The following is a 25,350-nucleotide window of genomic DNA, read 5'->3' as shown; positions in this document are numbered from 1 at the left end:
CAAAGCATTTTACTGATGAGTTACTTAAGTAACACAGACATAAAGATAAGTTGCTTAAGTAACATATTCACACAGCGGGACAGGGAGCAGTAACACTCACTGTGTGGGTTGCAATGAGATCCAATAACATTTGTATATACTGCGTACATGACCTCTTTTTCTTTATCTTGCCCATCTAAAATGTAGCCTGGTTTTAAGTCTTAGTTATGGTGTCCCTAAAATTAGTCTTCCAACTGTTACTGAACAGCAGTGTAAGACACCTGAAGTTGAACCTCCTATGGGTCTCAATCTGTTTCCTCTATTATCACCACCACAGTGTACTGTTTCTACTGTAGCTCCCGCCTGGCTGGTTGCTGTCCAATGTGCTGATCTGTAATTGGTGGCTTGGTGGAGTGACTGGCTGCACAGCCTAGTGTCGAACCTGATTTAACTTATTTCTTATGAGACAGAGGAAGACAATTATGTAATTTTTGTAAATACTTAGTAGTTACAAAAAATTGGTACAACAATGGTGTCCAATTTCCTTTTATTACAAATGTAGTCTACTTTATCTCCTGTAATCTAATAGCATATTAACTTACAAGGGGCGCAGTGAGCCGTGCTCTGCCATGTCCACCTCATTACTCTATGCACACTGGTCTCTAGCTTTTCCGTGCGACCTCCTTAATATTTTTCCTACCACAGCAGCATTGGGGAATTGTCATGGTTAAACTGTGTCTTTGGGTAGGCTAATTGCGTACTATTTTCTTTCCACTAAATTAAGCAACCGTAGCCTATGGAAGTTTAGAAGTCAGCTTGTCTCACACTTAACCCCCTGCTGTGACACTTCTATTGTCACGACTTCCGCCAAAGTTGGTCCCTCTCCTTGTTCAGGCGGCGTTCTGCGGTCGACGTCACCGGTCTTCTAGCCATCGCCGATCCACCTTTCATTTTCCATTTGTTTTGTCTTGTTTTCCCACACACCTGGTTTACATTCCCTCATTACTTGACGTGCATATAACCCTCTGTTCCCCCCATGTCTGTGTGTGGAATTGTTTGTTGTTAAGTGTATGTGCACTTCAGACTGGTTTGCAACGGGTTACTTCAACCCGTATTTTGTTGTTCTGGGTACAGTTTGTTGTGCCTCATTAAAGTGCTCCGGTTGTTACCCATTTCTGCTCTCCTGCGCCTGACTTCCCTGCAGCCAGTTACGCACCTCTTACACCTATGTCACACTTTACCTTCTTATAACAGGAAAAGTTATACTTACTTATAACAGGAAAAGTTACACTTTAATCTCCCCTGCTCTCATGCTAATTGACTTCATCCTGTCAATTGCCTCTCGACGTGAACCCGTTGTAGGCTAGATTTCCAGACTCTAAGGTATCCAAAACAGTCAGATATGCAAACAGAGGTGGTACTTACACTGAACAAAAATATAAATGCAACAGTAAAGTGTTGGTCCCATGTTTCATGAGCTGAAATAAAAGATCCCAGAAACATTTCTCCTCTACCAAGATAACCCATCCACCTGACAGGTCTGGCATATCAAGAAGTTGATTAAACAGCATGATCAATACACAGGTGCACCCTGTGCTGGGGACAATAAAAAGGCCACGCTAAAATGTGCAGTTTTTTCATACAACACACTGCCACAGATGTCCCAAGTTTTGAGGGAATGTGTAATTGGCATTTTGACTGCAGGAATGTCCACCAGAACTGTTGCCAGAGAATGTAATGTTTATTTCTCTACCATAGGCCACCTCCAATTTGGCAGTACATCCAACCGGACTCACAACCGCAGACCACATGTAAACACGCCAGCCGAGGACCTCCACATCCGGCTTCTTCACCTGCGGGATCATCTGAGAACAGCCACCCGGACAGCTGATGAAAGTGTGGGTTTGCACAACCGAAGAATTTCTGCACAAATTGTCAGAAACTGTCTCTGGGAAGCTCAGCTGCATGCTCGTCGTCCTCACCAGGTTCTTGACCTGACTGCAGTTCGGCGTTGTAACGGACTTCAGTGGGCAAATGCTCACCTTCTATGGCCACTGGCATGCTGGAGAAGTGTCCTTTTCACAGATGAATCCTAGTTTCAACTGTACTGGGCAGATGTTAGACAGCGTGTATGGCATCATGTGGGCGAATGGTTTTCTGATGTCAACGTTGTGAATAGAGTGCCCCATGGTGGCGGTGGGGTTATGGTATGGGCAGGCATAAGCTACGGACAACAAGAACAATTGCATTTTTTGATGGCAATTTGAATGCACAGAGACACCGTGACGGGATCTTGAGGCCCATTGACGTGCCATTCATCCGCCGCCATCACCTCATGTTTCAGCATGATAATGCACTGCCCAATGTCTCAAGGATCTGTACTGTGGAGGAAACTGATATTCATTACATACTATACTGTTTAATTAGTCATACGATGCTGTTTTTTACTTAAAGAATTGTCCATTATTATATGCTAGTATTTTTACTAATACAAACTTGCCATGTGACTTAGTCATAAATCTAAGTGTACAGATTTATGAGCCACTTGGGTGCGGTCCGCAGTATGTGACCTCCTGTGTTCACGATCGGCAAGAATTTAGCTATGTGGGAAGTGCAGGGAGGAACAGAGAATGGTGGCGATATCAGCTATCTTGATCTACACAGACGAGCTAAATTACTTTTTACAACTCTGTTCCCAGAGCCTGTTTCTGCACATCTGCTAACTATCACAAAGACAAAAGGATGTACTTTCTATAAAAGGAGAGGGACAGCTCTGTTCGTTGAGCTTTTCAACCATGAACCATTAATTTTTGCTAATCTTATAATAAAGTTGTTTGAAAGAATCTGCAGTCTCTCTTCCTATAGAATTTCTACCATGGTACACAATTCCTGGAAGCTGAAAAAGTCCCAGTTATTCCATGGCCTGCATACTCACCAGACATGTCACCCATTGAGCATGTTTGGGATGCTCTGGATCGACATGTATGACAGGGTGTTCCAGTTCCCGCCAATATCCAGAAACTTCGCACAGCCATTGAAGAGGAGTGGGACAACGTTCAACAATAAACAGCCTGATCAACTCTATGTAAGACGTGTGGTGCTGCATGAGGCAAATGGTGATCACACCAGATACTGACTGGTTTTCTGATCCACACCCCTACCTTTTTTTAACGCATCTGTGACCAATAGATGCATATCTGTATTCCCAGTCATGTGAAATCCATTGATTTGGGCCTAATTTATTTATTTCAATTGACTGATTTCCTTATATTAACTGTAACTCAGTAAAATTGTGGAAATTGTTGCATGTCGCGTTGATATTTTTGCTCAGTCTAGATAGACAAGTATTTTGCAGTATGTTTTGCCCCATTCCATGAGTGTGCTTCAGGCTACACTAAAGAAACTCGTTGACATGTTTACCTGTGTAGCTTTCTGAGGGTTGGAGGAGCCGTACCTTTTAGCTGCAGTGGCGGAGCAAAGTTTTTTTTAAAGCCTTGCAATAACCATTCTGGAAAAACAAACACTTTGCAAGTGATTCACACGCAGCCTTTGGAGACACGTGCGCTTTGTTTTTCGGAAATCACTGGCGTCGAAGGCTCGAGCGCCAAAGACCAGTATGGACTTAGAATGAATGCTACTGAATGAGCAGTTTGTGAAACGTGGACTACAAAGTTAAGAATATGTTTTATTTACTCTAACATAATAACTAGGCCTACTACACGTTTGATTAACATCACTAAATGATACCACACTGAAGAGGAAATTCGAGGGAACGACTGATTCTGCTTAGTTTGGCGCGACAATTGATTCTGGTTAGTTTGCCTCGTTCACACTTTTCTACTCGCGCTGTGTGTTTTCATTTTCGAGTGGCCATGTTGAGATGAACGTAGTTTATGAACGAAACAGCTGTATAGCTCTGCATATATCTCTGTTTTTCAGGTAGCCTACCAACCGAGAGACCATGAACTCCTCAGCCGGTGCAAGCAACTACCGAAGGGGCTCCACCAAGGGAGAGAAGGTAGGCAATGCTATAAAACCTTTGCGTAAAATGAGTGCGTGAAATTCATCCACCTCAAAGGTCTTCTCCTTTTCGTATACAAAAGGTACAGAGTAGCCTTACCAGGTGCCACTGTTTTGTATTTGATTAAAACAAACCATCTATTTAGACAGCACGGAGCAGTGTTCATATCAATTATATGTGCCCAATTCATTTTATTTGTGCTGAATAGTCTACTTTCCACACTATGTGCGCCCAAGAAAGATTCGCTGTTGCTGCTGTAAATTAAAATCCGGTTTTCGCCCCATTGGGCGCAGTACTAGGCAACACCGTGGCAGTCTGGCAGCTCGACCACACCGAAAAACATGATTCGAGACAAGGAGACCCGTGTTAGTCTGTTCAGGTGTTGTTTTCATTCACAGTTTTTCAATTCAACAATTTAACATCGGTCCGATCAGACCGATGCCCGCGCAGCCGTGCCCATTATGGTTGTTTTGTTTTATTTTATTGTGCCAGAAAGTGGTGACTGCAACCCCCAAAACCAGTAGCGAGTCTTGTGTTGTATTCCAGCGCTAAAGAGATGCCAACTGGAACAAAGCGTGCACAACCAAGTCCATTAGTGGTTGATTGACAGTCCTTTGATATCAAGTGAATTCCATTATGCTACCCAGGGGATGCCATTGTACTTGTTAGACTTTCCCTGCTGAACTTCAAAAACGCTGTGTTTTCAGCAGGGGTACAACTTAGGTTTTAGAATTGGGAGGAACATAATTATTATTTTTATACAGTTGGATAAACAGTCAACCCGACTGCTCAGTGGCGTCCCCATGGTCATAAAGCACACCGTGGCCTCGTTTTTGTATCACATTCCAATGATACAGCTGGGGGGGACTTAAAAATGCAATTTCAGAATGTGGGGGGATGACATGTCCCGTCCCCAGTGAAAGTTGCACCCCTGGTTTTCAGCATTGAGCCCAGGGAATAAATGCCCCAAGTTTTCCTCGGTTATTTAATATAGCTAATACATAAAATAACCAGGTTAATCGCTCTTAGTTTAAAGGACGTCACGCTGCTTGCTTAGACAGATCAACATTCACTGGGAGGAGGGGTTGTCCAAAATGGGGGAGTCAAACTTTCTTTTGCTTTGGGGATGGTTGTGTTATTTTTATTGGGCACAGGGGAGGGTAGTGCGGTTTTTCCCTGGTTTACATTCACACTTCTGCTCACATTTTCCCTATAAACAATGTCTTGACATACTTTTGATATTACCTTAATAAAGTTTAGAAACGTTTGTGAAGGTATGGTGTGGGTATTCTACTGCAGGCCTATGATATGAGGGTTGTGCACCCGGTGCTCCAACTAACTCTGACAGTTTAACTTGAAGTTAGGAAGACTGTTTCGGGCCTACCAGAGTTACTCCTATAAGGTAGCAATATACTGCTTATCATTATGCAAAATATTCTGATAGAAAATTTACGAATTAGCCTCCTGTACATCTATTTCTCTCTCTCTCTAGGGTTAGACATATGTTCCCTTCCTTTATATAGGCGGAAATATATTTTGAGATATATATATATATATATATCTCAATCATACAGTGGACACCTAAGCCTTTGCATGCAATGCCCTGATACATTTAGTGCTTAAATCTCTGACAGCTGAACCGTGAGGTGGACAATTATTATTTTAGGAAAGTAGCCTAAAAAAGATAGGCTATAAAGTTTTGCATATGCTACACATCGAAACACAAGGGATTGTGTTTTTGTAATTTTTTTGCTTTTAAGGACACGTAAATGTGACTCATTTGGCCAACATCCATTGTTTATTGATGGGACAGGCTGGCCAAGGTCGGATCTGAATGCATATGGATGTCCCTAAAATTTCTCGAATGTCCGGTAAATTAAAATCTTCCCTGTCATGTTGTTCGGTGCCACATTTTCCTGAAGGAAACTCTGAAATGGCATATTGTTTTTATGAAGATTTTAGAATATTCACATGAAAATCTGTCGCTAATTGGATGGAAACCTAGCTATAGACAGCCTAAAGACTCTGTCAAGTGTGTTAGTCCAGTGTCACTTTGATTATGCCTGCACATCATGGTTCACCAGCAGCCCCAAACATCTAAACAATAAGCTACCAGCCAAACAAGCTTGTAAGAATTGTACTTAAACTCCCTCCTCATACTCATCTGTAGGTTAAACATTTTTTTGTGTCTATGTAATTGTATTTATGGAGAAAATAGGGGACCAAAATGGAAATAAGTCCCCGACTTTATTGTGAATATATTTATTTTTTTAACTGACAAATAAAATCAATCAATCCAAACTGTGCAGCGGCCAATTCATGAACGGAAAGAGTAATTGGTTACAAAACACTAAAAAGTTTGACATTCTGAGATTGTCAAGCCAAGCCTTCGATACTGTGTAAGCCAGCCTACAAGGCAGGGAGGGATGTATTTTCTGTTTGTTGAGATTGACATAGTCTATTTATTGTGGTGTTGAAAATGCAAACCACGGTAGTGCCTGAGGTCGGCATGCTTTTTTAAAATTGGTTGTGTGGTGCAGTGGCACAGAAACCTGTTGGTGGGAAATTAATTGCATATATTTTATACAATTATAAATATGGCATCAAAATGTTGAAAATCTGATTTCCCCTTAGTTGATCATTGTCTGCAGCCGACCGATTGTGGTGTAATGAAACAGGCAGAGAGACTGAGCTCGTCTGTGGTGGTCGGCAAACCCTCAACCTTCTGGACCGTAGCAGCGCGTGGCATCAACTGTGCCACAAAAGCATGCTGAAGTCGAAATCCATGTTTTATAAACACAGGGTTGCGACAGTTATTTTTGGTTGAAAACATTATTTTGAGTTAATTCGATTAGGAGGGAGGATATTACATTTATTTTACAGTACAAGGAGAAGGTCATGTGAAAATATTTGTAATGTTGGGAAGGGGAGTGTGTTCTTTTTATGACACCTTGAGTTGTACCAGCCAGTACATTTCGATCTGTCCCTTAGCGAGTGCAGCATCCCCCTAGCTCGGCTCATACCAAGGCTTGAACCCAAACTCTGCCTCACAAACACACGTGACCGCCCTCCTAAAGTGTCTTACCCACTCGCGCCAACATGGCACATTTTAGAAACACTTAAGCTAATCTCACTGAACAGCTGACTGGTAGCTGTCCAAGGTTCTGGTTTGTAATTGCTGGATCATGAGGTGACTGAACTGCCTAGTGTTGGGATAGTTAACCCAAATTATCACTAAATGACATCTTGATTTCCTTACCCTGTAAGCAATCTATGGACAACATAAGACAGAAATCCATGCTCTGCTTTTGTTTACTTGGTCTCCAAATGCTAACTTTTTTTTCAAAATCCCTAATATTATATCCCCAATATCCAAATCATCATAAAGTATTCAGCTACGCAATACATTTTAGACACTTTAGGATGATTTGAACATGAAGTTTATGTGGGAAAATATATCTGTATCTATGAGAAACATACAAATGTTGCCATTTAATCCCCACTTAAAACGATTTGAAGGGGTAATATCGGTTTCCATAATACATGTATCATTGGTCCTTGTGTTTTGTGGCATGGCATCGCTTGTGCAGATCTGTACTGCACCTGAACTGTCGACTTCCATCTCTGGTTGTTTTGATTTCTTTCTCCTTTGTGTGTACTTGTTCACTTCCCTTCGTGGATTTGAAAGGAAATTCCCTCTAGCCCATTCCTACACCAATCCAATGCAGTAGTGAACAAGTGCATAATATGGATCAATTAAGGTCATTTTCTGAAGATATCCCCAGAGGACCATACAGTCTGTCCTCTTGCCGAAAACAGAGGTGAAAGCTTTGCTTTGTTTCACAAGAGATACTGCTCTTGTCCACATTATTTGGGAAACTGTTGGGCAGTTCATTTCCTGGGAGAATTATCAGTAAAACACATTCATTGAGTTTGGAGTACATCATTTTGATTTATCTCATAGTCTGGACAAACTGTTCAAAATGAAATATTCAACCTACAATATGTTACTTTGTATGCTTTACTTCCGCGATGCATACAAAGGCCTCCCCCGCCCTCCCTTCGGCATATCTGACAACGACGCCATCTTGCTCCTACCGTTTTCTAGGTAGAAACTCAAACAGGATGTACCAGTGACTAGAACCATTCAACGCTGGTCTGACCAATTGGAATCCACACTTCAAGATTGTTTTGATCACGTGGACTGAGATATGTTCCGGTTAGCTTCAGAGAACAACATCAATCTATACGTTGACTCGGTGAGTGAGTTTATAAGGAAGTGCATTGGAGATGTTGTACCCACTGTGACTATTAAAAACTACCCTAACCAGAAACCGTGGATGGGTGGCGGCATTCGCACAAAACTAAAAGTGCGAACCACCGCATTCTTCCATGGAAAGAGGTCTGGGAATATGGCTGAATATAAACAGTGTAGTAATTCCTTCCGCAAGGCAATTAAACAAGCGAAATGCCGGTACAGGGACAAAGTGGAGTCGCAATTCAATGGCTCAGACACAAGACGTATGTGGCAGGGTCTACAGGAAATCACGGGACTACAAAAAGAACCAGCCACATCACGGACACCGACGTCACGCTTCCAGACAAACTAAAGACCATCTTTGCCCGCTTTGAGGATAATACAGTGCCACCGTCGCGGCCCGCTAACAAGGACTGCACCCCCCCTCCCATTCTCCGTGGCCGACGTGAGTAAAACATTTAAATGTGTTAACCCTCGCAAGGCTACTGGCCCAGACGGCATCCCTAGCCGCATCCTCAGAGCATGCGCAGACTAGCTGGGTGGTGTGTTTACGGACATATTCAATCGCTACCTATCCCAGTCTGCTGTCCCTACATGCTTCAAGATGGCCACCATTGTTCCTGTACCCAAGAAAGCAACGATAACTGAACTAAATGACTACCGCCCTGTAGCACTCACTTATGTCATCATGAAGTGCTTTGAGAGACTAGTCAAGGATCATATCACCTCCACCTTACCGGCCATCCTAGACCCACTTCAGTTTGCATACAGGTCCACAGACAATGCAATCGCCATCGCACCGGACAATGCCCTATCCCATCTTGACAAGAGGAATACCTTTGTAAGAATGCTGTTCATTGACTACAGCTCAGCATTCAACACCATAGTACCCTCCAAGCTCATCATCAAGCTGGAGGCCCTGGGTCTCAAACCCGCCCTGTGCAATTGGGTACTGGACTTTCTGACAGGCCGCCCCCCAGGTGGTGAAAGTAAGAAATAACATCTTCGCTGACCCTCAACACTGGGGTCCCACAAGAGTGCATGCTCAGCCCCCTCCTGTATTCCCTATTCACCCACGACTGCGTGGCCATGCACTCCTCCAATTCAATCATCAAGTTTGCAGACGACACAACAGTATTGGGCTTGATTACCAACAATGATGAGACCGCCTACAGGGAGGAGGTGAGGACACTCGGCGTGTGGTGTTAGGAAAACAACCTCTCAACGTCAACAAAACAAAGATTATCGTAGACTTCAGGAAACAGTAGAGGAAGCACCCCCCTATCCACATCGACGGGACAGGAGTGGAGTAGGTGGAACGTTTTTAAGTTCTTCGGCGTACACATCACAGACAAACTAAAATGGTCCACCCACACAGACAGTGTGGTGAAGAAGGCGCAACATCGCCTCTTCAACCTCAGGAGACTGAAGAAATTTGGCTTGTCACTCAAAACCCTGACAAATTTTTACAGATGCGCAATCGAGAGCATCCTGTCGGGCTGTATCACCGCCTGGAACGGCAACTGCACCGCCATCAGCAGCAAGGCTCTCCAGAGGCCTGTTCACACCGCTACTACCCAGAAGGTGAGGTCATTACAGATGCATCAAAGCTGGGACCGAGAGACTGAAAAACAGCTTCTATCTCAATGCCATCATTCTGCTAAACAGCAATCACTAACTCAGAGAGGCTGCTGCCTACACTGAGACCAAAGTCACTGGCCACTTTAATAAATGGATCACTAGTCACTTTAAATAATGCCACTTTAATAATGTTTACATATCTTACATTACTCATATCATATGTGTATATACTGTATTTTATACCATCTATGCCGCTCGGCCATCGCTCATCCATATATTTATATGTACATATTCTCATTCACCCCTTTAGATTTGTGTGTATTAAGTAGTTGTTGGGGAATTGTTAGATATTACTGCACTGCCAGTACTAGAAGCATAAGCATTTCGCTACACTCACATTAACATCTGCTAACCATGTGTATGTGACCAATAACATTTGATTTGACTACCTCTAGAGGGCATAACAATCTGGACCCTCTCTTTCTAAAATTATCTGCCGCAATTGTTGCAACCCCTATTACTAGCCTGTTCAACCTCTCTTTCGTATTGTCTGAGATCCCCAAAGATTAGAAAGCTGCCGTGGTCATCCCCCTCTTCAAAGGGTTAGACACTCTAGACCCAAACTGTTACAGACCTATATCTATCCTACCCTGCCTTTTCTAAGGTCTTTAAAGCCAAGTTAACAAACAGATCACTGACCATTTCGAATCCCACCGTACCTTCTCCGCTACGCAATCTGGTTTCCGAGCTGGTCATAGGTGCACCTTAGCCACGCTCAAGGTCCTAAACGATATCATAACCGCTATCGATAAAAGACAATACTGTGCAGCTGTATTCATCGACCTGGCCAAGGCATTCAACTCTGTCAATCACCACATTCTTATTGACAGACTCAACAGCCTTGGTTTCACAAATGACTGCCTCGCCTGGTTCACCAACTACTTCTCAGACAGAGTTCAGTGTGTCAAATCGGAGGGCCTGTTGTCTGGACCTCTGGCAGTCTCTATGGGGATGCCACAGGGTTCAATTCTTGGGCCGACTCTTTTCTCTGTATGCATCAATGATGTCGCTCTTGCTGCTGGGGATTCTCTGATCCACCTCTACGCAGACGACACCATTCTGTATACTTCTGGCCCTTCTTTGGACACTGTGTTAACTAACCTCCGGACGAGCTTCAATGCCATACAAATCAAATCAAATGTATTTATATAGCCCTTCTTACATCAGCTGATATCACAAAGTGCTGTACAGAAACCCAGCCTAAAACCCCAAACAGCAAGCAATGCAGGTGTAGAAGCACGGTGGCTTGGAAAAACTCCCTAGAAAGGCCAAAACCTAGGAAGAAACCTAGAGAGGAACCAGGCTCTTCTGGCTGTGCCGGGTGGAGATTATAACAGCACATGTTCTAGATGTACAAATGTCCATAAATGACCAGCATTGTCACAACTCTCCTTCCGTGGCCTCCAACTGCTCTTAAATGCAAGTAAACCTAAATGCATGCTCTTCAAACGATCGCTGCCCACACCTGCCCGCCCGTCAAGCATCACTACTCTGGACGGTTCTGAATTTTAGAATATGCGGACAATTACAAATACCTAGGTGTCTGGTTAGACTGTAAACTCTCCTTCCAGACTCACATTAAGCATCTTCAATCCAAAAATAAATCTAGAATTGGCTTCCTATTTCACAACAAAGCATCCTTCACTCATGCTGCCAAACATACCCTCGTAAAACTGACTATGCTACCGATCCTTGACTTTGGCGATGTCATTTACAAAATAGCCTCCAACACTCTACTCAGCAAATTGGATGTATTCTATCACAGTGCCATCCGTTTTGTCACCAAAGCCCCATATACTACCCACCACTGTGACCTGTATGCTCTCGTTTGCTGGCCCTCGCTTCATATTCGTTGCCAAACCCACTGGCTCCAGGTCATCTATAAGTCTTTGCTAGGTAAAGCCCCGTCTTATCTCGGCTCACTGGTCACCAAAGCAGCACCCACCCGTAGCACGCGCTCCAGCAGGTATATTTCACTGGTCACCCCCGAAGCCTATTCCTTCTTTGGCCGCCTTTCCTTCCAGTTCTCTGCTGCCAATGACTGGAACGAATTGCAAAAATCACTGAAGCTGGAGACTCATTTCTCCCTCACTAACTTTAAGCATCAGGTGTCATAGCAGCTCACAGATCACTGCACCTGTACATAGCCCATCTGTAAATAGCCCATCCAACTACCTCATCCCCATATTGTTATTATTATTGTTTTGTACCCCAGTATCTCTGCTTTCACATTCATCTTCTGCACATCTATCACTCCAGTGTTTAATTGCTAAATTGTAATTACTTCGTGACTACGGCCTATTTATTGCCTTACCTCCCTAATCTTACCTCATTTGCACACACTGTATATCGATTTTATTTTTATTTTTTTATTTTTTTTATTCTATTGTGTTATTGACTATGTTTGTTTATTCCATGTGTAAGTCTGTGTTGTTGTTTGTGTCGCACTGCTTTGCTTTATCTTGGCCAGGTCGCAGTTGTAAATGAGAACTTGTTCTCAACTGGCCTACCTGGTTAAATAAAGGTGAAATAAATCCAAAATAAATCAAAATCAAAATTACCTCCCAACAAATGTCTTCAGATTATGTTTTGACGGTTTTATGACAGAAACATACAGTACATGCATGCAGCCAGGTTAGGAAGATCACTATGCATGCAGCCTTGTCAGTTCAACTAATGGAAGAAGTATTACTGTGAAAAGTAGGATTACTTCCACTGCTATCAATATGTTGGTCATTACTTTGGTTTGGCACATTTGTGTTGTGATTGCTCAACCACTAATGGTGATACACTGGCAATAATGCTAGTATTCTTTCTGTTCTGTGGTGTCTTCATTCATGAGTTCAATTAATTCACTAATGCATCAATATCACAACCAACGTAATGAGTCAAAGTGACTCATTGATGACAATTATCATTTAAATGTTGTAGCACCAATGGCATGGCATAGGTTCCAATAATGCTAGTGAGATTGCCCTCTGCTGGAGGGATATGGTACTGACCTGTGTTAACTGTCACTAACCCTTTCTGGTTGTTGGCAGGTGTTTTCACTACATGCTTATTGTTATCTTTTTCATTTTTAGCCTTTATACAATGTGAGAACGTAGTCTAATCTGTTCATTGAGAGGCACCGGTAGATTACATCTATTTAGTAACTTGTTTTTCTGTAGGATGGCAAACATGATACACAGAGTAGCACATTTTTTAGTTTAGAGAAACGTAACTCTTTCTTAACTTTATAAAGACACACCCAGTGTATTGTTCTACATAGTCACAGATAGAAGTTAGGATAAATAATTCTAGCATAATCTCAAGACTAATTTGGATAGAAAATAATTTATTAAGTGTGGTTGTGGGTATCCAAGACAGTCTGTCTCCTCTGAGAATAGTCTTTGTAATTTCGGAGTTAATGCTGATTTCTCTTCAATAAGGTTCATTAAGTCCCTGCTGTTATAAGCCAGCTGTGAGAGCTCACTTTTACCATGCTTTTTTTTTACCAGCTTTACTAATGACAGTCAAAGTAAAATGGAGTTTATGCATTGATTTGTAGAGGTGAAAAAAGGTCATTGGATGGCCTTGTATCTAGTGACATAAAGACAAGCTTCTGTTGGTTGGTCCTCTCTCGCGTTCTTCCTCTCTGTCTCCACCCCACCCCTCTCTCTCTCTCTCCCCTCTTTGATGTGAGTCATTGCAGCCATGACAGTGACTGAGATTACAACACAGGTATATAAATCATATGGATTGTAAAGTGAAGAGGAACTATCTGAAGTAAATCGGTCTCTGTCCTATGAGACTGGTACAAAAAAGCAAGGTCATTTGTCAGTACTGCTATTTTATTAATTTTACTCATTTTCCTACCCTTCTTCCTCAGCCAATCACCTATTAAAGTTGGATGGATCCATTGATGAATAGTCATTTAGTGTGTGTACTTACTTTATGACCCAAGCAAATTGTTCATGGAAAATTGCTCCTTGTATTTCAGTATGACATTTGACATTGACTGTTGACATTTTACAAACGCTTGCAAAATCTGAAGTTGCATCAGGATTTTTGAACTTCCATTACGATTGTTAATGGAAGGCTCTTGGCGTTACCTGTTGGAACTGTAGCTCTTCTCTGACCTTTATTCAGGGAGCACAATGCTCATGTTAATTGTGGCACTTTTTAAGTGTTTCTTAACTCCCAGAGCACACTCTCAGGTCCCCTTGTTTTTATGTCAGACAAACTGAGTTTTCTTCTGTACTTTGTCTTTCAATTGGCCCATGCCTCAAACTGGCAGTAACTCTCACACAAAGGACCTGCTGAATCGTCAGCATTTGTTATATTAATGCCTGATTGGCCCCTCTCTTAACAGGCCTACCTCATCAAATGAATCTCAGATACGTCGCTTTTTGAGGGAATTTACATCTGCTGGAAAGGTTAGACGGCATCATTTAAGTCTATTCAGGCACAGGCTGCCTCGATAGAATAACTGAAATTAATTTGCCCCTTTGCCAATGGAGCAGGGAATATTTCATAGCCTCCCTCAGTGTGGATCCCTGTCAGATATATACTCTAGTTTTAGCTCTTCCTCCGGTGTTGCTTGCTCTGTCTGACATGTTGGAGGCAAGTAGTTGGCTCTGGACTGGGTTTAAACTTTGATTTGCATTGCCAGAGTGCTGCTGTCTGAAAGTAGCAGGGAGCGAGGCAGGAGCTTTAAAACTTTGTTGTATTATTCTGGTAGAAAACGTTGTATAAGTCTCAGTGTAATATTCAGGATTATAGAGATCTGTGTTAAATTATATACAATTGTGTAATTGCTCAAGTGCGTAAACAGTATGTAATGTAAGTAATTCAAGCACATTGACTAGGTCATAAATAAATGTACCAAATTATGGCACATCCCTTTCCAAACAGATGATAGTTAGTTTCACCCGCAAGGCCCTTTTATGCCAAAGTTTTAGTTAACCTTTCTCACAGCTTTTTGACTGTTGTTTGGTGTAAATGAGAGATTCCATTGTGATTTTTATGAGTGCAATTTGGAGCCACAGACTCACTCACATTCATTTGTATGCAGACAGAATATGTGGTCCTCTGAGAGTTAGCTGGTAAAAAGCCTTTGAAATAGGTTTCTGTATTCATCAACTGAACTTGAATGACTTTGAACAGCCAGACTGAAAACATCTTACTGCTTACCCACAGCTAAGTAATAGCCCATATAAACTGTGTACAACACACACACACACACACACACACACACACACACACACACACACACACACACAATGTTGCACATTTTCATATCAGGAGCCAATAGAGCATTGTTCAAAATAATGAATTCACACGAGAGCATTGTGGTCTCCTTAAAAATATTCCAAAGAGGACCACAACATTCAATGTCTGTCATTTAGAAGTGCTGCACTGAGGATTGGCGGCGCTACATTGATGGCTTCCTCTCTAGCCATGGACCATATTTATGAAAGCTGTCCAGGTTTTGTGGTCTGGGCCAGTGGGGCCACCCTAAAGTGCTTAATGCAGTTCCCATTCCCACATCCTGGTCATAATCACCTCTTCTCTGGCCCATAGGGAACCTCTTGTCTTATGACATTCACACTGTTGCCTGTAAAAGAACATGTCATAGTGATCCTGCTTGATTTGTAACAAACAATGTTGTTGTCAATATTTTTATTATCATGATCTTGACATGTGCTGTACATCTAAGACAATAAGTCATTTGCAGTATGGTTATTGCTATAAATAAATAGCCTGTGTTACTATCAATATCTTAGCAAGAGTGGCCATTTCCCAGCTCTCATGAGACTGGCCATAACTGAGGAGCATACAGAGGTATAATTCCTTCATATTCTCAGGGAAATATGCAGGTGAAGGTTAAGGATGTGTGGCTGGCCTCTGGGATGGAATATAGTCGGGTACAAAGCCAATTGTCTGACTCAAGGTTGAGTACAGGGTCAGGTCTGTCTCATGAGGGGGATGCAATGAGGTTAGTCTGAGAGACACACAGTTTCTCTCTGAATATCCTCTTTCTCCATTCTTTCCTCTGTTTTCTTCATTAGTATATTCATGTTTCACACAAGCCTTGGCCCAAGCTGGTGTCCTAGAGTGTGCCTGTTTTTATAGCGGTGATTAATATGTAAAACATTAATGAGATGCTGGAAAATGGAGGGAAAACTGCAATAAGGGATAATAAGTGTCCTTTGTTACAGCTCCTATACAGTACATGTTTATATGCCTTGTTTAGTGTTTACCAGAAAGGATCTTAGGATCATTTTTTATTTATTCATTGATTAAAGCCATTAACTGGGCAGATGACCACCTAACCTCAGTTTGAAATAAGAGCGTATTAGAATGCACCTTTTAATGAGATAGTGGGTTATACCCCTAACTTACATTTTTGTACCTTTTCAATGATGACTTCATTACTATTTCCCTGGTACAACACTGCTTTTCTGTAAGGAGCAGAGCTAGCCTCTCACTGCTTCTTTCTGTCCATCCCTCATTAGAGGCGTGAGGTGAATCCACTAGCATTAGCCAAGCAGTGGGGTTCTTGAGTTAATACTGTCCCTAAGTGTTTATCGTTCTATGCTCCGGGCATCGTCTCCCATTATTCAAACACTAATTTAGCCTCTTAAACCTTCTCCTACAATTTCTATGGCCATGTGGACATATAATTAACGTAATAATACAAAATCAGTCTGTTTAAGCTCTTTTTTTATTTTTAGATTATTTTTTGTTGTTGCATGGCCTGCGTCTCAGATGTACAAAGATGACTCTTACGAACATGATCGCGTTCTCCATAGGGCTGACCCCATTTAGTCGACTGGTCGATTGTTTGGTCGATAGACTGTTGGTCGACCGAGATTTCTTAAGTCGAGCAGTTGCAATTTATTTATTTTATTCATGGTGTACAAGATGCCTGTCTGATTTGCGCCTGTCTCAGTGGACTAATCCATTGCAGAGGCCATGGGGATGGTACAGCCCATCACTCTAAGAAATTGTATATGTTTATGTTATGTAAAAATAATGGTGCAACACTAATAAATCTAATTTTATTTTATAACGAATGTGCTTTCTCCCGCATTGGATACAGTCGCTGTCCGAGGTTCTGAAACATCTTTAGTGCGCTGTAGAATTGCCGCCTTTCCCTATGATGCTTTGTGCATAATAGCAAAGTTAACCAGCATATTGGGATTGAGAAAAATGTGGCAGAGGGAGCAGCAGCAGAGACGAGGAAACTGCCCTTGCCTTAACCTAACTGTCTAAGGAAATTGAGGAGAGTGGAATCACTTACTTAATTAGGTCTATAACCCATAGCCTAACTGTTTAATGTGCCTGGCTTTATAAATCATCCATATACAGTACCAGTCAATAGTTTGAACACACCTGCTCATTCAAGGGTTTTTCATAATTTTCACTAGTTTGTACATTGTTGAATAATAGTGAAGACATCCAAAACTATGAAATAACACATATGGAATCATGTAGTAACCAAAAAACTTTGCTATTATGCACATAGCATCGTAGGGAAAGGCGACAATTCGACAATTTTACTGCATGGTCGGAACTAGAAGCACAAGCAATTCGCTACACTCGCATTAACATCTGCTAACCATGTGTATGTGACCAATAAAATTGTATTTAATGCAGCTGGTGGCCACACCAGATACTGACTGTTACTTTTGATTTTGACCCCCCCCCTTTTGTTCAGGGACACAGAATTCAATTTCTGTTAGTCACATGTCTGTGGAACTTGTTCAGTTTGCCTCAGTTGTTGAATCTTGTTATGTTCATACAAATATTTACACATATTAAGTTTGCTGAAAATAAGGCAGTTGACAGTGAGAGGACATTTCTTTTTTTGCTGAGTTTAATATGCACGCAGCGCTTGCTCCAAATCCCTCCTTTTTCTTCAAATCAAATTACATTTTGTTGGTCACATACACATGTTTAGCAGATGTAGTTGCATGTGTCGCGAAAGGCTTGTGTTCCTAGCTCCAACAGTGTGGTAGTATCTAACAATTCACAACAATACACATCTAAAAGTAAAGAAATGTATAAATATTAGATGAGCAATGTCGTAGTGGCATTGACTAAAATAGAGTAGAATGCAGTATATACATCTGAGATGAGTAAAGCAGTATGTAAACATTAAAGTGACTAGTGTTCCATTATTAAAGTGGCTAGTGATTCCATGTCTATGTATATAGGGCAGCAGCCTCTAAGGTGCAGGGTTGAATAACCGGGTGGTAACCGGCTAGTGATGGCTATTTAACATTCTGATGGCCTTGAGATGGAAGCTGTTTTTCAGTCTCTCGGCTCCAGCTTTGATGCATCTGTACTGACCTCTCCTTCTGGTTGATAGCGGGGTGAACAGGCCGTGGCTCGGGTGTCCTCGATGATCTTTTTGGCTTTCCTGTGACATCGGCTACTGTAGGTGTCATGGAGGGCAGGCAGTGTGCCCCCGGTGACGCGTCGGGCAGACCGTACCACCCTCTGGAGAGCCTTGCGGTTGCGGGCAGTGCAGTTGACGTACCAGGCAGTGATGCATCCCGACATGATGCTCTCAATTGTGCATCTGTAAACGTTTCTGAGGGTCTTAGGGGCCAAGACGAATATCTTCAGCCTCTTGATGTTGTCTATTTGGGTGAGCCATTTCAGATCGGTGACGTTGAAGGCTGAGCTATAGTCAATGAACAGCATTCTAGCGTAGGCATTCCTCTTGTCCAGATGGGATAGGGCAGTGCGATGGCGATTGCATCGTCTGTGGATCTATTGGGGCGGTCAGCAAATTGAAGTGGGTCTAGGCTGTCAGGTAAGGTGGAGGTGACATGATCCTTAACTAGCCTCTTAAAGCACTTCATGATGACAGAAGTGAGTACTACGGGGCAATAGTAATTTAGTTCAGTTACCTTTTTGCTTTCTTGGGGACAGGAACAATGGTGGACATCTTGAAGCAAGTGGGGAGAGCAGACTGGGATAGGGAGAGCTTGAATATGTCCGTAAACACTCCAGCCAGCTGGTCTACACATGCTCTGAGGACGCGGCTAGTGATGCCGTCTGGGCCGGCAGCCTTGCGAGGGTTAACACACTTAAATGTCTTACTCATGTCTGCCACGAGAACGAAAGCCCACAGTCCTTGGGAGCGGGCTGAGTCGGTGGCACTGTGTTATCCTCTAACCAGGTGAAAAAGGTGTTTAGCTTGTCTGGGAGCACGACATTGGTGTCTGCGACGTGGCTGGTTTTTCCTTTGTAATCCATGATTGTCTATAGACCCTGCCACATACGTCTCGTGTCTGAGCCGTTGAATTGTGACTCCACTTTGTCTGTGTACTGATGTTTTGCCTGTTTGATTGCCTTAAGGAGGGAATAATTACACTGTTTGTATTCAACCATGTTCCCTGTCACCTTGCCATAGTTAAATGCGGTGGTTCACGCTTTCAGTTTTGCGCGAATGCTGCCATCTATTCACAGTTTCTGGTTTGGGTAGGTTTTAATAGACACTGTGGGAACAACATCCCTTATAAACTCACTCACCGTGTCCATGTAAATGTCAATGTTATTCTTTGAGGCACCCAGAACATATCCCAGTCCGCATGATCAAAACAATGTCAGACCAGTATTGAATAGACCTTAACATGGGTACTTCCTGTTTGAGTTTCTGCCTTTTAGGAAGGGAGGAGAAAAAGGGAGTCGTGATCTGATTTGCCAAAGGGAGGGCGGGGGATGGCCTTGTAGGCGTCTCAAAAAGTCAAGTAGCAGTGATCTAATATTTTTCCTAAGTGAGTACTACAGTCAGTGTGTTAATAGAACTTCGGTAGTGTTTTCGTCAAATTTGCTGTGTTAAAATCCCCAGTTACAATAAATGCGGCCTCAGGATATGTGGTTTCCAGTTTGCATAAAGTCCAGTGTAGTTCCTTGAGGGCTGTTGTGGTATTGGCTAGAGGGGGAATACACACGGCAGTGACTATAACCGAAGAGAATTCTCTCGGGAGGTAATATGGTCGGCATTTGATTGAGGTATTCTAGGTCAGGTGAACAAAAGGACTTGAGTTTCTGTATGTTACCACTATCACACCATGAATAGTTAATCATGAAACATACACCCCTGCCTTTCTTCTTACTGGAGAGTTCTTTATTCCTGTCTGCGCGATGAACTGAGAACCCAGCTGGCTGTATGGATGTGGACAGAATATCCCAAGAGAGCCATGATTCTGTGAAACAAAGTATGTTACAGTCCCTGATTTCTCTCTGGAAGGATATTCTCGCCCTGAGATCATCTACTTTATTGTCCAGAGACTGAACATTAGCGAGTAATATACTCAGAAGCGGTGGATGTTGTGCCCGCCTCCTGAGTCAGACTAGAAGTCCACCCTGAATATCTCTTCTCCGCCGGCGGCGTCTTAAGGCAGCCTCTGGGTTAAGTTAAATTGCCCTGGGGGGTACGAACAAAGGATCCAATTCGGGAAAGTCGTAATGCTGGTGAGTCACCGCCGCTCTGATATCCAAAAGTTATTTCCGACTGTATGTAATAACACAAACGTTCTGGGCTAATAATGTACGAAATAACACACAAAATACTGCAAAGTTGCTTAGGAGCTGGAATGAGAGCTGCCGTGTCTGTCGACGCCATCATCTTCTCTTGATGAGAAACATGACGGGCTCTTTATCTATTGTTATCACTATTATGATCCTCATTACAATATGTAATGTCGTTATCATTAGTAGGCTTTGTATAGTAGCCTTGTATTACCACCATCGAGTTGTAGGCCCAAGAGCACGTCTTGTTTAGACTTAATACCGTAACTTACTTTGGCCTATATTTCAATATATAGGCTACTCTATCTATCTATCTATCTATCTATCTATCTATCTATCTATCTATCTATCTATCTATCTATCTATCTATCTATCTATCTATCTATCTATCTATCTATCTATCTATCTATCTATCTATCTATCTATCTATCTATCTATCTATCTATCTATCTATCTATCTATCTATCTATCTATCTATCTATCTATCTATCTATCTATCTATCTATCTATCTATCTATCTATCTATCTATCTATCTATCTATCTATCTATCTATCTATCTATCTATCTATCTATCTAATCATGCCATCACACCGCATACAAGACATTCATACTTTGAAATGCAATCAAGCATTTTAGTTTTTAAATTAAATAACAAAGGGAGCTTTGAATAATTAGCCAAAACAATAAATAAACTGCAATTCACGAATGCATGCAACTGTTTTTAGTCTGCTGTAATAAAGGATATATTTTTTTTTCGTTAGAACAGACTCTCTGGTACACTTATTTATTATTTAGTCTGTTCCAAATGGTCAGAAAAAAGTAGAATATTGCAATCTAACTGTTTGGCACACGATACTCATGCAACGCTTGCTCCATAACCATCCTTTTTCTGGATCTCCAGTAGTTTCCACAACTAAGTCAAATGTCTTCCACAGTTCTGACTTCTCCTTTCCCTCCTGAGCAACCAGTAAACATTCACCCATTTCGAGTTTCTTTTTCACGTCCATCGCATCCATTTTTCTGTCACGTGTTACTGTTCTCGAGATTGTTCATAACAATTTATTGATGTGATTATGTTAGACTAATAAGTCAGGCTCTATTGGTCGCTTACATGTTTCACGTAAAGAGAGCAAGGGTTGAGGGAATAGGGAATGTTTTTCCTAAACAAATTAGGGATTTCAATAACAGAACTTTTCAGTCAGAAACGAGTAACTAAATGGCTGCGTTGATGTTGCAGCTTCAGCACGGCCAGCGTAATAAACACTTGCTGTGTTGTGGTGCCTTTTCACTGCCGTAGAGAGGAGAGTGAGACAACGTGCGCCAGTCACACAGGTACTTGCTATAATTACACAGGCACTTGCTCTTTCTTGAGTCATTTGTGTGTCTTAATTATTTAATCAAACAGTGTGCTTAATGCATCAGACAAGCTCAGTGCATACTGTATGTTAAGGTGAATGCACCATTTTGTAAGTCGCTCTGGATAAGAGCGTCTGCTAAATGACTTAAATGTAATGTAATGTATGTAGATGATTTTATTTATGTGTCTGTCTATATATGTAAAAATATGTTTAAACATTTCGACCAATCGATTGGTCGAAAGAACAGGATGACTCTCGGTTGAGCAAGTTTTTTTTTTTTCGGGGGAAAAACCCTAATTCTCAGTTTTTGCTCTACGACCCCCACAAGCGTCACGGGACTCGTCTGAATTTGGTACAGCCTCTTTTGCCAACTTCTTCTGTCTGTAGCATCCGAACAGTTTGGGCTACACACTAATCTGGAAAGGTGAGTCTCTCACTGACACGCACATGTCGTTTTTTGGTTCTAGGATGCCCACAACCCTCACAAGACTTGTCTGAAGGTCAGCGGTACCAGTTTAAAAAAAATGTATGGAAGTATATATGGAGATAGTTTAGTGTGTAAAATAAGGGGTTAAATACATGTCCCCCACCCCAAAGAAATATAGTTTCCTGATTTTTCTTATATCTCAGATATAGGACAGACACTTCAGAACAAACTTCCTTTTGAATTTCTGTTGTTCCATATAGTGAATCTGTTATTCACTGCATTTCTGTGGGCTAATAGCAGTAATGCCAAATTCAATATTTCATAAAAAAAAAAAAAAAAAAAAAAAGTACCTTAAAATTCAAAATCAAATAGCTAAATGATCCTTGGCATGACCATGTTAAAACAATTGCATGTGTTAGCTTAGGCTCTAAAGGGTTGAGTGGCGGCGCAGAGAGATTTGCAAGATCAGCAAAAACATGACAGATGGGAAGTGGGAAAAGCGAGAGGAAATTATAGCAGATTGCGTTGTGTTTGTGTCAAAATGACAAATTTCAAAGAAACATTTACCATCTGTCAGTGTGAGAATAACACCTCTCCGCTTCATTGCAATAACAGCAGTGACCTTTTTCCCTAATTGCAATTACAATGACTTATTGTACTGTGTTCGTGATCAGAGGTATTTCACAGCTGTAAATCTGACAGAAAGGAATTTAGGAGATGACCAATCAGGAGTGAGTTTAAAGGGCCCAGGAGAAATGTCAGAGTAGGAAATCAGCTTGCTAAGAACAACAGGGGCTATTATGACCTTATATCCCTGTTATGTTAAAGTATAGCTTATCTTTTTCTCTTTAGAATAAAATGTTGCTGTAATAGCATTGTTTAGCACTAGTGTGAGAGATTCCACCATTACATGCTCTGTGTTGTGATTCTTCTATCCTTGTCTTGAGTTCTGTGAGAATTGCCTCATTATCAGCCTTTGACCACCTCACTGTTTTATCAATAATTGCATTCCCCAGGAGCTTGTTAAAAAATGAGCTTGTCAGTATGTAACTGAAAGACAGGCGGTTTGGGCCTGATTGGCAGCACAGGAGCGATAACCTTTGACGGAGAACGGCCTATTTAAACACATCAAAATGCAGTGGAAAATAACTTTTTAGCTGATTTAATGTATCAGTATTTATGAGAGGCAGTGAAACCCCAAACCAGTTACTGCCTCTCCTGGGACAAAATAAAACCCTCATCCATGAAATAAGAACTTGAGCTTCTCTTCCTTTTCATTTGTCGTTTCACTGACTATTTGGCAAGGCAATTTTTTTTGATGGTTTGAATGAATGTTGTGTATTTGGATTAGGACCCAAGCTCCATAAAACGTAAGCTGAAAGACACAGGTGTAACTGGAAAGCTAGCTCCGATGACAACGCAGTATCCATTGTAGACATTTGATTTTCACGTGCCCTGAATGTTCACAACCCAGCAATGTCTGATCTGATATGCAAGCACAGCGCAGCAAATATCAATAACAGTAATTGTCAAGTTCTGACTGCATGGAAGATATTTAGTGTGTATATATGACTACGATTAAGTGGTCTTGGGCATAAACATACATACACTTTTTAATGAATTAGTTATTCATGCCATGCTATACATGCTCTCTGTGCTAAGTATTGTTTCTTCTCTCTCTCTTGGTCACATTCTACTGAGTAAATTAGATTAGTTTGGGAAGCAGGCAGCAGCACTGTTTGGCTTTCTCTTTCATTGAAGACGTATTTTAATGAATCCTAATCTCCCAAAAGCCATTCCCATTTCATTCACCCTCCGTATCTCCTCCCTGCGTAACTCCTATAGCGCAGCATGCAGATTGTCTTTGGGTTTGGAGGGTAAATTGGTTATTCAGTCTCAGCCCCAGGATGGAATCAAATACACAAACTACTATGTAAATAAACCAACAATGTTGTATCATGCCAGGCTTCTGTCCTTTTAGGTTGGGTGGATTGGAGAGGGGAGGGGTGAAGAATAAATATTACTTGTGCTTAAATACAACCTAACCGGGGAGCTGACTGAATTAATCAATTTCTTGGTAACGTACACACTCACTCAACTGGGTGCATGTGCAGTATGTGCATGCCTGCATGTCCACGCAGGGCTCACACATTCTCACATTGCGAAAGCCACAACTCATGCATCCAAACAAATACATGGCATGCACTAGCCCGACTGATGGGTAATCGGCGTTATTGCATATCCACTTGTGTTTGTGAGCATGTGTGTGTTAGTTTCCTCATTCCATTGAACCTCTCCCCCACTCTTCTGGGAAAGTCCTTAGAGTAAGGGGGTGGCTTATAGGGGGACAGATTGGAGTGACTGAGAGTCTGTGCAGAGGAATTCCACCCCTCCTTGTAGGAGCGACACTGGTGTGTGCTTGTGTGAGAGTGTGTGATTCATTCTCTCCGCGAAGGGAGAGTCATTCTAGCCAGGCTGCTGGACCCCCAGGCCACACTCTCCCCTCCTGAAGCGCATCCCCAACATTCTTGCCTTCACCCTAACTTCAGAGGAGAAGGTGTGTCTGGGACTTTGAAGCCAGACGTCGTGAGACTGCGTGAGAGTGAAAGACCCAACGCTCCACAGTCACCATGTCTGTTCTCATAGCCACTGGCCAGCTGAAGATAGACACCACCAGTTCCTCCAGAAAGGTAAGCATGGCCTTGTTAGTATAGATACTGTGATGCTGCCTGGGACATTGTCTGTCTATCGGGGACTCTTATTGCTGACTGCCATGTTTCTGTAAGATCAACAGGACCGCAAGGGACAGACATTATTTCAGACGCTCTTGATGGGCATGTGCTGCTGGATCATTTAATTTCTGATTGGCCTTTGAATAAACATGTTCAGTGTAAAATAATCACATTTTTCTCAGTGACGCTTTGGTTTCTACTAATGCATAGAACAAATTGTGAGGAATGGAAAAGGGGATAACCTAGTCAGTTGCACAATTGAATGCATTCAACTGGAATGTTCATCGGCGCCCAGAGAGGAGTTGTTGTTGGGGGTTAACTGCCTTGCACAAGGGCAGAACGGCAGATTTTTTCCAACTTGCTCAGGGATTCCTTTTGTTTACTGGCTCAAAGCTTTAAA

At 42.0% G+C, this 25,350-nt stretch overlaps 1 protein-coding gene across 1 annotated transcript in view; it reads left to right on the top strand.

Annotated features, from left to right (window-relative positions):
* Window positions 1–3,399: 3,399 nt before the first annotated feature.
* The window catches only part of LOC106569194 (A-type potassium channel modulatory protein DPP6), a 172,659-nt gene continuing 150,708 nt past the window's right edge, over window positions 3,400–25,350 (top strand). Inside the window, exons 1-2 of the mRNA XM_014140303.3 lie at window positions 3,400–3,791; window positions 3,919–3,997. Coding sequence (XP_013995778.2) covers window positions 3,941–3,997 — 57 coding nt within the window. The 5' untranslated portion in view covers window positions 3,400–3,791; window positions 3,919–3,940. The remainder of the gene's footprint in view (window positions 3,792–3,918; window positions 3,998–25,350) is intronic.

Source organism: Salmo salar, chromosome 14 (genome assembly GCF_965601325.2).
Source record: "Salmo salar chromosome 14, fSalSal1, whole genome shotgun sequence".
In the NCBI taxonomy this organism is placed as follows: Eukaryota; Metazoa; Chordata; class Actinopteri; order Salmoniformes; family Salmonidae; genus Salmo; species Salmo salar.
Note: the sequence above shows the minus strand (reverse complement) of the source record. Positions and strands in the feature narration are given on the sequence as shown.